Here is a 12,999-nt window from a genome sequence, read left to right on the forward strand (position 1 = left end):
CACTTAAGTATGACTAGAAAATAAAACAAACCAAAACCAAGATGAAGTAGAGGGGAAGATGTCTTCTTTCCTCTCTGCAATACTGCTATGTCATAATTCAAATATGTAAATTCTCTCTTCTGGGTTCTAATTCTCTTGGGTAAAGATAAGAGATGGGAAATTTGGGGACTGTAAATGTTTTATTATTGAATTCTCTCTGAGCAATCATTTTGTGTTCTCAGAAGAGGAGGTACCCCTGCTCAGATAAAAGCACAAGGTTATACTGCCTTCTACAACAATTCTCTAGGTGTTAGAGATTTAACAGAGAATGTGATATAATTTTGCCAGATCTGAGTCATAGAGGTGATGGTAAACATTAAAAAGAGAGGCAGAGAGGCAAAAATGAGCTAGATTTAGTAACTTACTTCCAAAGAAAAGAGTATGCAAAGGAAAAATGCAAACTTCATGGTAAAACCCCGGCAAACTTACTTACTACGTAAGTTATCATACACAGTGATGTCATGTACCTATCCCATAGCCCTGATATTATGTGATAAAAGGATATTTCACTTCTATGGTATTCTTTCAAAACCCATAACCCCAATCTAAATCATGAGGAAAGCTTCAAACAAACCAAGATCTGGAGATAGTGTACAGGATAACTGGCTAGTATCATTCAGGAGAGTCAAGGTAAACAGCAGCAAAAAAGGAAACCATTATAGAAAAAGGAGACTGGGGAAACATGACAACTAAATGTACATGGTATAATGGACCAGCTCTTGAGACAGAAAAATAACATTAATGGAAAAGCTAACAAAATCCACATAAACTCTAGGCACAAGCCTCTTAGACAGCCTCATCCACCAGAGGGCAGACAGCAGAAGCAAGAAGAACTACAATCCTGCAGCCTGTGGAACAAAAATCACATACACAGAAAGATAGACAAGATGAAAAGGCAGAAGGCTATGTACCAGATGAAGTAACAAGATAAAACCCCAGAAAAACAACTAAGTGAAGTGAAGATAGGCAACATTCCAGAAAAAGAATTCAGAATAATGATAGTGAAGATGATCCAGGACCTCGGAAAAAGAATGGAGGCAAAGATCGAGAAGATGCAAGAGATGTTTAACAAAGACCTAGAAGAATTAAAGAACAAACAGAGATAAACAATACAATAACTGAACTGAAAAATACACTACAAGTAATCAATAGCAGAATAACTGAGGCAGAAGAACGGATAAGTAATCTAGAAGACAGAATGGTGGAATTTACTGCTGCAGAACAGAATAAACAAAAAAGAATGAAAAGAAATGAAGACAGCCTAAGAGACATCTGGGACAACATTAAACACAACAACATTCGCATTATAGGGGTCCCAGAAGGAGAAGAGAGAGAGAAAGAACCAGAGAAAATATTTGAAGACATTATAGTCGAAAACTTCCCTAACATGGGAAAGGAAATAGCCACCCAAGTCCAGAAAGCACAGAGAGTCCCATACAGGATAAACCCAAGGAGAAACACACCGAGATACATAGCAATCAAACTGGCAAAAATTAAAGACAAAGAAAAATTATTGAAAGCAGCAAGGGGCAAACGACAAATAACATACAAGGGAACTCCAATAAGGTTAACAGCTGACTTCTCAACAGAAACTCTACAAGCCAGAAGGGAGTGGCATGATATACTTAAAGTGATGAAAGGGAAGAACCTACAACCAAGATTACTTTACCCGGCAAGGATCTCATTCACATTCGATGGAGAAATCAAAAGCTTTACAGACAAGCAAAAGCTAAGAGAATTCAGTACCACCAAAGCAGCTCTACAACAAATGCTAAAGGAACTTATCTAAGTAGGAAACACAAGAGAAGATAAAGACCTACAAAAACAAACCCAAAACAATTAAGAAAATGGTCATAGCAACATACATATTGATAATTACGTTAAACGTGAATGGATTAACTGCTTCAACCAAAAGACACAGGCTTGCTCAATGGATACAAAAACAAGACCCATATATATGCTGTCTACAAGAGACCCACTTCAGACCTAGGGACACATACAGACTGAAAGTGAGGGGATGGAAAAAGATATTCCATGCAAATGGAAATCAAAAGAAAGCTGGAGTAGCAGTATTCATATAAGATAAAATAGACTTTAAAATAAAGAATGTTACAAGAGACAAGGACGGACACTACATAATGATCAAGGGACCAATCCAAGAAGAAGATATAACAATTATAAATATATATGCACCAAACATAGGAGCACCTCAACACATAAGACAATGGCTAACAGCTATAAAAGAGGAAATCGACAGTAACACAATAATAGTGGTGGACTTTAACACCTCACTTACACCAATGGACAGATCATCCAAAATGAAAATAAGGAAAGACAGGCTTTAAATGACACAATAGACCAGATAGATTTAATTGACATTTATAGGACATTCCATCCAAAACCAGCAGATTACACTTTCTTCTCAAGTGTGCACAGAACATTCTCCAGGATAGATCACATCTTGGGTTACAAATCAAGCCTCAGTAAATTTAAGGAAATTGAAATCATATCAAGCATCCTTTCTGACCACAGCACTATGAGATTAGAAATCAATTACAGGAAAAAAAACGTAAAAAACCACAAACACATGGAGGCTAAATAATACGTTACTAAATAACCAAGAGATCACTTAAGAAATCAAAGGAGAAATCAAAAAATACCTAGAGACTAATAACAATGAAACACGATGATCCAAAACCTATGGGATGAAGCAAAAGCAGTTCCAAGAGGGAAGTTTATAGCTGTACAAGCCTACCTCAAGAAACAAGAAAAATTTCAAATGAACAATCTAAACTTACACCTAAAGGAACTAGAGATAGAAGAAAAAACAAAACCCAAAGTTAGCAGAAGTAAAGAAATCATAAAGATCAGAGCAGAAATAAATGAAATAGAAACAAAGAAAACAATAGCAAAGATCAATAAAACTAAAAGCTGGTTCTTTGAGAAGATGAACAATATTGATAAACCATTAGCCAGACTCATCAAGAAAAACAGGGAGAGGACTCAAATCAATAAAATTAAAAATGAAAAAGAAGAAATTACAACAGACACCGCAGAAATACAAAGCATCCTAAGAAAATACTACAAGCAACTCTATGCCAATAAAATGGACAACCTGGAAGAAATGGATAATTCTTAGAAAGGTATAACCTTCCAAGACTGAACCCGGAAGAAATAGAAAATATGAACAGACCAATCACAAGTAATGAAATTGAAACTTATTAAAAATCTTCCAACAAACAAAAGTCCAGGACCAGATGGCTTCACAGGTGAATTCTATCAAACATTTAGAGAAGAGCTAACACCCATCCTTCTCAAAATCTTCCAAAATACTTCAGAGGAAGGAACACTCCCAAACTCATTCTATGAGGCCACCATCACCCTGATACCAAAACCAGACAAAGTTACTACAAAAAAAGAAAATTACAGACCAATATCACTGATGAATATAGATGCAAAAATCCTCAAAAAATGCTAGCAAACAGAATCCAACATCACATTAAAAGGATCATACACCATGATCAAGTGGAATTTATCCCAGGGATGCAAGGATTCTTCAATATATGCAAATCAATCAATGTGATACACCATAATAACAAATTGAAGAATAAAGACCATATGATCATCTCAATAGATGCAGAAAAAGCTTTTGAAAAAATTCAACACCCATTTATGATAAAAACTCTCCAGAAAGTGGGCATAGAGAAAACCTACCTCAACATAATAAAAGCCATATACAACAAACCCAGAGCAAACATCATTCTCAATGGTGAAAAACTGAAAGCATTTCCTCTAAGATCAGGAACAAGACAAGGATGTCCACTCTCACCACTATTATTCAACATAGTTTTGGAAGTCCTAGTCATGGCAATCAGAGAAGAAAAAGAAATAAAAAGAATTCAAATTGGAAAAGAAGAAGTAAAACTGTCCCTGTTTGCAGATAACATGATACTCTACATAGAGGATCCTAAAGATGCCACCAGGAAACTACTAGTGCTAATCAATGAAATTGGTAAAGTTGCAGGATACAAAATTAATGCACAGAAATCTCTTGCATTCCTACACAGTAATGATGAAAAATCTGAAAGAGAAATTAAGGAAACACTCCCATTTACCATTGCAACAAGAAGAATAAAATACCTAGGAATAAACCTACCTATGGAGACAGAAGACCTGTATGCAAAAAACTATAAGACACTGATGAAAGAAATTAAGGATGATACCCACAGATGGAGAGATGTAACATGTTCTTGGATTGGAAGAATCAATATTGTGAAAATGACTATACTACCCAAAGCAATCTACAGATTCAATGCAATCCCTATCAAATTACCAATGGCATTTTTTACAGAACTAGAACAAAAAATCTTAAAATTCGTATGGAGACACAGAAGACCCTGAATAGCCAAAGCGGTTTTGAAGGAAAAAAATGGAGCTGGAGGAATCAGAATTCCTGACTTCAGACTATACTACAAAGCTACAGTAATCAAGACAATATGGTATTGGCACGAAAACAGAAATATAGATCAATGGAACAGGATAGAAAGCCCAGACATAGACCCATGCACCTATGGTCAACTAATCTATGACAAAGGAGCCTAGAGTATACAATGGAGAAAAGACAGTCTGTTCAATAAGTGGTGCTGGGAAAACTGGACAGCTACATGTAAAAGAATGAAATTAGAACACTCCCTAACACCATACACAAAAATAAACTCAAAATGGATTACAGACCTAAATGTAAGACTGGGCACTATTAGAGGAAAACATAAGAAGAACACTCTTTGACATAAATCACAGCAAGATCTTTTTGATCCACCTCCTAGAGTAATGGAAATAAAAACAAAAATAAACAAATGGGACCTAATGAAACTTAAAGGCTTTTGCACAGCAAAAGAAACTACAAACAAGACAAAAAGACCACCCTCCGAATGGGAGAAAATATTTGCAAATGAGTCAACGGACAAAGGATTAATCTCCAAAATATATAAACAGCTCATGCAGCTCAATATTAAAAAAACAAAGAACCTAATGCAAAATTGGGCAGAAGACCTAAATAGACATTACTATTACTGGAATAGTAATTAATATTACTGGAATACTACTCAGTCATAAAAAGGAACGAAATTGAGTCATTTGTAGAGAATTGGATGGATATAGAGACTGTCATACAGAGGGAAGTAAGTCAGAAGGAGAAAAACAAATATCGTATATTAACACATATATGTGGAACCTATAAAAATGGCACAGATGAACCGGTTTGCAGGGCAGAAATGGAGACACAGATGTAGAGAACAAATGTATGGACACCAAGGGGGGAAAGCGGTGGGGGGGGTGGTGGTGGTGGTGTGATGAATTGGGAGATTGGGATTGACATGTATACACTAATATGTATAAAATGGATAACCAATAAGAACCTGCTGTATAAAAGTAAATAAAATAAAGTTAAAAAAAAAGAACATAGCCTTTGAAATGAAATGAGATATATTATAATTACTATAAAATCATCTAAAGTACTATTATTGTCTGAGCTCTCCTCTTTACCCCACAGAGCCTAAAGGGGCAGTAGAAACCTGGCTTGGGAGGAGAATTGAGGATACCAAGGAAAATCTAAAAGACAACATCCATATAGAATCCTAAATACGTAAAAAAAATTTTAAAAAACCAAAAAAACCAGAAAATCCACATAAATTCTAGAGTCTATTTCATAGTAGTGTACTAATGTCAGTTTCTTAGTTTTGACAAATACACCATGGTAATGGCAGTTGTCAATAGTGGGGGTAACTGGGTAAAGGGTATACAGGAACTCTGCAATATCTTTACACATTTTCTGTAAATCTAAAAAAAAAAAAATTCCACAGTATATAAAAACAGTTTCTTTGGAAAAGGGGGAAGAGCTGTTGCTTTAGTTACAGTTGCTGGGTCAACCCTAATGCTCTTAGCTCTGGTGGTTTTTAAAAAGCTGAGAGTAGGCTCCCCGAAGACACATAATAAAAAGATGCTTATCTTTTAGGAGTGCACCATTTCATTCTGAGTGAAGAATAAAAAAATTAAAAAAGAAGAAAAGGAAAAAGAAAAAGAAAAAGGAAAAGGAACAAGAGCAGTGTTAGGTTTTAGGATTCTTAGTGTGGTCATAGTGAACATTTATCAGCCACTGTGGAAAGATGAAGCCTGGAGGGTTGAAAGGGATGTGAACCACCCGGACTTCCAAACAAAGACCTGAGAGACAAAGCATTCAGATGGCAAACATCGATCCAGGAACTGTCATCCCACCCAGAGCACTCATGATTCATGCTGATGCATCTCTATCACTTGGCACCAGTCTTACTGTATGTCCACTTTCTATTTCATCATAGGGAGTAATGTACTGGATTCCAAACTAGACCCTTGGTTCATTCTATTTTTCAAATTGTGAAGTCTAATAGCTAGTAAAATTAATGGCGACAGAATGGAAAAACAGTTTTTCTCAAGGTGGCATGATGAATTCCCAGGTAGCATGTACCTGGACCATCACCAAGGTTGCTCATCCTATGGGGAGAGTCTCAGGTAAGGAGGTGGACACATGCATCACAGTTGGTTTTACAGCCTGTGATCACACTCTGGGTAACTTTGCGTTCTGTGTGCTTCCTTGGGAACGAGTGGAAATACCATCGAGGATGGTAAGAAAATAAGTAATAATAATCAGGGCAATAAAATTAAAAATTGTGGGTGGGAAGATTTATTTTTTGTAACTATGTAACTATGCAGAGGAGGAAGGGACAAAGTGTTGAGTATAGCAATTTGCTGAGGGAAGTCAAGAAAACACCCAGTAAAATTTACTGAAGAGAATATTTACATACTAATGACTCAGATGAAACCACTGAATAACCAGAGGAATCCATGAAATCCAGGTAGTTAAAGTTATGTTTCTAAAAACTCACACATCACAGATGATGCTGATCCAGGGTAAGAATGTCATGGATCACTAAAATCCAGGGTGAACTTCCACATAAAATAATGTGCCCTCTAAAGATGGCAATTTGACTCCAGCAATTCGGTAAAACCCATTTTTGGTCAGAAACTTCAAATTCTTTCTCCTCCAAGACTTTTTCCTATCTGTGACTATCAGCAGTTATGACAAATAATTTTGAATTTCACTTCACACACTTACTCATGTCTATCCTCTGCTTGATGCATATCAGGTCAGAAAAATGGTCCAGATTTTTTTGTTATTGTTTTGGAGGATACCTACCCATGCATACTCTATTCTCTTGCTTTCCTATTCCTTGTATTCAGATCATTTCACAATTTTAGCCCATTAAAAAGTAGAAAATATAAGTCACTAGGCACTTGCATCATAATTTGTCTCCATAATAACCCCATCTAAGGGAAGTTATACTTATACTAGGTAAGGAGTCTGGCAGGTTTTTCTCTGGTGGATATTTCACCAGGGACCATGCTATATAAGCATTTGACTGACCCTCATGATATCAATGGTAAAATTTAGAGATGTGTATTAAAAATTTCATAAGTTATAGTAATGACTTATTAGGGAGCTTCCTGTGCCATTTTCGCTCTGAATTTATTATCTGCTATGAAATATATTTATAACTCATGCTAAAACAACCACTTCTAAATTTTGAGTAGATCCTTGAGGGTAAGATACTGGGATTTGTAAAATAAATCAATGGTCACATTTCATATCCTTCTTGGTTTTACACACGTTGATGAAATTCCATTCTCAGACCTTGTCTTTCCAATCTTAAAACGATAACCCAACTGCCTACATCACCACACAAAGACATTTCCTTCCTCCTCTCCCCTTAGCTTTATTAGTCTTTATCTGCAAATCCATTCTCTTCTCGATTATTTTAGCTTCCCTTCTTGAATATATCTACTTCTGTCTCCTTTTTTGAGCAAACTGAATGGCCCCCAGTTTTAAAAATATAAACATGCTGTTATTTTTTATGATGACAAGAAAATAAAAACTCGTCTTCTAAATCCTTACTATTAACCTCAGCATGTTACTGATCTCTTTAGATTCTGATATACTGGGAGGTATATTTAAGATGAAGATACCTTCAACAATATCCCCCCATCCCATTCTTACTTCTACTTCTCAGTTTCCTCTCATTAAAAATGCCACCCACACAGAACATGTCATGCTAAAATATGGCAAGATAATTTCTGTGAAAGAATTCATTTTCACCTCTATGAAATTAATCTGGGTTGAGACTGAGCCATGCAGATAAAAGCTTGTTTAATTTGGATTATAGCATATGTTTTTCTAATATGTATTTTAAAACCGAGCAAATCTGTTTCACTCAGACTGGAATAGTTTTATATATAGAAAGTTTTTCTGAACAATCTGAAAGGAATAAAAAAAACATAAAACCTTTTATTCATCTGAATTATGGTTTGTCTCCTTAGACTAAAAGCTCCCTTAAAACAAGGTACATACCTAATTCATACATTTATCCATTCATTCATCTATCCATCGGATTGTTTATTCATTCAGAATATTTTTGCTGATCACCTTCCATGTATCAGTCTCTGTTCTAGGTGATGGAAATGTAGTAGACAAGATAACCCCCTTCTCTCTGGGAGCACACATTCTTGTACGCTCCTTAGTGACTGATTCAGTATGTTAAGCAGAGTAGAAGCTCTGGTGATCATAGGGTAGGGAGATTAGGCATTATTTGATGTGTTTTTGACCCAGAAGGAAAGAAACAAGTCACATCTGAGAATGAAAGGCAGCACAGGACAATGGTGAAATATAGATTCCAGAGCCAAATCCCTTCTGCCACATAATAGATATATGTCATCACACAAGTTACTTCACCTCTCTGAGCCTCAGTTTCCTCACCTATACAGAGTGGGTGATAATAACAGTACATAACCCCTAAGACTGCCTTGAAAGTCAAGTGAGTGAAAACCTGTAAAACACACACAGTAATGCCTGACTCATAGGAAGCATCTATAAGCTTCTGTTAAATAAAGGAGATGCCCAAGAGGAAAACATAACTAGGAATTAGATCATGAGATGGTGCCTACTAAAGCCAATTTCACCAGTGCACTCCATTGGCCAAACACTTTAATCTTCCTTTTGCTTCTATTTCTTTATTTTAAAGGCAAATATAATAACATAAACTCCCACTGCCTCTTTCATTTAAGTAGAATGAGTCCAAATGACTTCCTGAACCCTGAAGAAAGTTGCATAATTAGAAATAACGCAGTGCTGCTTTTTTTTTTTTTTAACTGATAAATACAGGTTTAATGATACAGTGCTCTTCACAGACGGCTACAGAGACTGTAAACTATTATCCAGAAACATACAACCACACAACACAGACCACTTAGCCAGATATAAAATAAACTGGCTTCTTGTAACTACCCTGTAAACACTGCAGCCCTTCTTCCATCCAAAAATGACCCTAATCTCACATGAAAACAGTTATTGTAGGGGAATCAGAAACCCAGCTTTGTGGCCAAAAGGAAAAACCAAAGGAAAAATAGCAATTCAGTGGTTAACTGGTGAACGCGGGAAGCTGGTGCCCTTCACTGCGCTGCTTTGCTCTTCTTACTCTTGCTCTTTTTGTCCCTCTTCTTCAGCCCATCCATGTTAGCTCTCAGTAGGTTTGAGTAAGCCATCTGAAACTTATTCACTTCTTTGGAGCTCACCACAGTGCTGATCTTCTTTTTCCCGTCAGTAGCTCTTAACAGACACTTGTTGTCTGAGGGCTCAAAGCCCTCCACAGAACCCTTCCTTGGAATGGGTTTAGTTCGACCATCATACTTCTTCAGGGTGATGAACACGCTGCCCGACAACCGGCACTTCTGGAAGAGCCTGGTCAGCTCCGTCAGGAACTGCTCACTCTCCAGCAGCACCATCCTAGCGCTGCTGGCTCCGCTCCGTCAGCATAAGCCCCAACTTTTTTTTTTTTTTTTTTTTTCTTTTTCTTTTGGCCGCACTGCGTGGCTTGTGAGATCTTAGTTTCCCAACCAGGAATTGAACCTGCACCCTTGGCAATGAAAGCACGGAGTCCTAACCACTGGACTGCCAGGGAATTCCCTCACACTGCTGCTTTTTTGTCCCACAAGTTGCCAGCCCCAGGGGAGGCAGTTTAGGTTGGAAAATGGTATAAACAATGGACAGCAATGGTCTATTGTGGTAAGAAATTGTATCATCACTGTTTTTTGAATGATCACTATATGTCAGGCATTGGGCAAATGAGTGGGTGCATTAAGTGGGTTCTATTGTAATTTTGCATCATGGGAGGCTTTGGGTAGTTCAGGAATGCACCCAAGGTCACCGATAAAGTGGCAGAGAGTGTCTGCAAACCCCAACTCTTGGCTGCAATTGATACCTTATAGTATGTACAAGCACAGAGAATATTACAAACAACTTCTACCGACACCATCTGTAGCTGCCTTCCTGGTATTTGAAAATGAATATTAAGTTCTGAGTGTTGTGTACTTGTCATAAAAAAATATATTAGAGAGAAAAAAAAAGGAACTAAAATTATTAAAAGTCATATTTCTCAGGTTGAAATTATTGATGCATTTGCAGTATTTAGTAGCTTGTCAGAGTTGCAGCCTTATTTTGCTGTAAACCCACAGGTATATCGTTAGTGTCATCTTTGAAATATTCACTAATTCAATGACAGAACTGTAAATTCTTTTCAGTCTAGAAGGTATAGAGCCACCTGTTATTTTGAGAACCTAAGCAACGTATATTTTGTACATTATAAAATTAAGAAAGCTACCACTGTATGAATCACAGATGCCAATTTGCTGGCATAAATGTAGAATGATATATCGTACAATCCTGGCAATTATGTCAGAAATCAGTCTAGAGTAATTCATTAACACCTTTTCTTCAGGAAAAAAAGGAGGAAGCTGACATCTGTAACTAATATTATGATCTACATTATTTTATATTATGTTTTTGATTTTATGAATAGTAGGCAACTGTAAGATAATTGAATAGCTAATTATTAAAATACTCAGTTTTTTCATTCAGTCACTGTTCAAGAATGCAGATTCGTTTTGCAAATTATAGGTCTTATTTTATAGATGAAGAAGAAGGAAATTGACAATGTTTGAGAGACATATTAACTCCTTCAGGGCCTGATGCAGCCTGTAGGGATGTGTCTGATTCTAAACTATAGCTATGGTCCTAGGCTTTTGTATAAAAATCAAACTGATATAAATTAATCAAGTTTTAAATGTACTAATAACCCTGTTATTTAAAATCAAATCACACTCTGCTTAAATTGTTCTGAAATATATGTTTATAAATTTAAGGATATACTATTTATTTAAATATATTATTAAGGAATTATTAATTTCAAGAGCCCTCTGTAAAACAACTATGGTGGATATTACCCTAAGGTGACCCACATGACCTAAGTTGATTGGACTTCCTCTGAGCACATTTGGACTCCTAGTCAACAGAATATGGCAAAATTGATGAGACAGGCACTCCCTTACATTGTATGGCAATGGTGATGGCATCCTCAATCTCAAGATTAGGTAAAGCTAATCCTTATAAAGCTCTGTCTTAGCTTCTACTGGCCTTGAAGAAGTGAACTGCCACTGGGTAATGAGCAGTAAGAAGATGGGGACCTTGGTCCTATAGCCACAAACAGATTCTGCCAACAACGCATGGAAATGGGTCATTCCCCAGTCAAGCCTCTGATGAGACCTCCACCATGACCAACATCTGAAATTTACCCTGGTCAGACCCTGAAAGAGAAAACTCAGCAAAGCTGTGCTTGGACTCCTGACCCATGGAAACTGTGAGGCAATAGATGCATGTGATGCTAAGTTGCTAAGTCTGTAGTAATTTTTTATGCAGAAATAGAAAACTATTATGGCAACGTATCACATAGGTCAACATGAGAAACTCCCAAAAGGTCAGTTATTTCTCCCCTTCTCCTAGGAAAGTGGAGATCATCAAGCCCATTAGAGAAAGTCTCAACTGTCTTCAGAATAGCCCTTTGGAGCCTGAACATTCAACATATATCATGAATATTATCAACTCAATTCCTTCTAAGAGTATATTCTGAGTGAAATGTAGTTTTTGTTCATATGCACAAATGATTTAATATTATTAGAGACATGTTAAATCTATGGTAATTCTCCAAATAGTGTTTAAATGATGAAGTAAAAACCTTCTAATTAAGGAGAACCCTTTATTGAGGTATGATTTCTGTTCAGTGAACTGCAGCCATTTGAAGTATACAATTTAATGAGATATATAAACTCAACAGATGTATAAACCCATAAATTACTACCAGAATCAAGAAATGGATTCTATCCATCAACCCCCAAAGTTTCCTCACGCCCCTTTTTCACTCAATATAATGTAGATTCTCTAAATTTTTTGGTCATGTTGTGAAACTGAAAAAGTAGTCCACTTAAAACCCCGTATCTTACAAATCCCTCTTTTGGTATAATGACTACAACTTTACAGCATGGCAATTATGTGTGCTGCTCCTTTTCTGCTCACACAAACACATCTGTATCTATATTACAGGGAGTTTACTTTTTATGGGCACATGTTATTCACCATGTCTAGTGCCTATATATATATAGCAACCAAACCTATTTAAATTTCTGTTTAGTTCAAAATGAATACATCACTTATCACGTTTGTAGGGAAAGAAAATCAATTGAAAATACAGTCATAATGACTGCTTACATTTATGCAGTGAATGGCTCTCAGTAATTAACTGATATCATATACTGGAAAAATCAATAAGAAAAATGCCCATGCATATCTTTTCTATTTCATCAACAGAGGTTGCTTGCTCTGCCTCTGCCTTAGCATCAAACCAGCTTGAGCAGCAGAGCTTAGGTGACACCTGTCATAATCAATTAGTCAAGTAGAAAATGGTGTAAAAAATGGCTTGTAGACTGAGAGCAATTCAATCGCCCTCAAATGTTCCCTTAGGAAATAAAAATCTGTTATTCCAT

General features: G+C 36.4%; 2 protein-coding genes across 2 annotated transcripts in view; both read right to left on the bottom strand.

Annotated features, from left to right (window-relative positions):
* DCC (DCC netrin 1 receptor) overlaps window positions 1-12,999 on the bottom strand; it is a 781,864-nt gene that overhangs the window by 404,610 nt on the left and 364,255 nt on the right. The window lies entirely within an intron of this gene.
* Window positions 9,276-9,943, bottom strand: LOC133075651 (signal recognition particle 14 kDa protein). Its single transcript, XM_061169995.1, has one exon. It carries the CDS (start codon window positions 9,907-9,909, stop codon window positions 9,577-9,579), a length of 333 nt encoding a protein of 110 aa, XP_061025978.1. The 5' UTR covers window positions 9,910-9,943; the 3' UTR covers window positions 9,276-9,576.

The sequence above is a fragment of the Eubalaena glacialis genome, chromosome 15 (assembly GCF_028564815.1).
Source record: "Eubalaena glacialis isolate mEubGla1 chromosome 15, mEubGla1.1.hap2.+ XY, whole genome shotgun sequence".
Classification (NCBI taxonomy): domain Eukaryota; kingdom Metazoa; phylum Chordata; class Mammalia; order Artiodactyla; family Balaenidae; genus Eubalaena; species Eubalaena glacialis.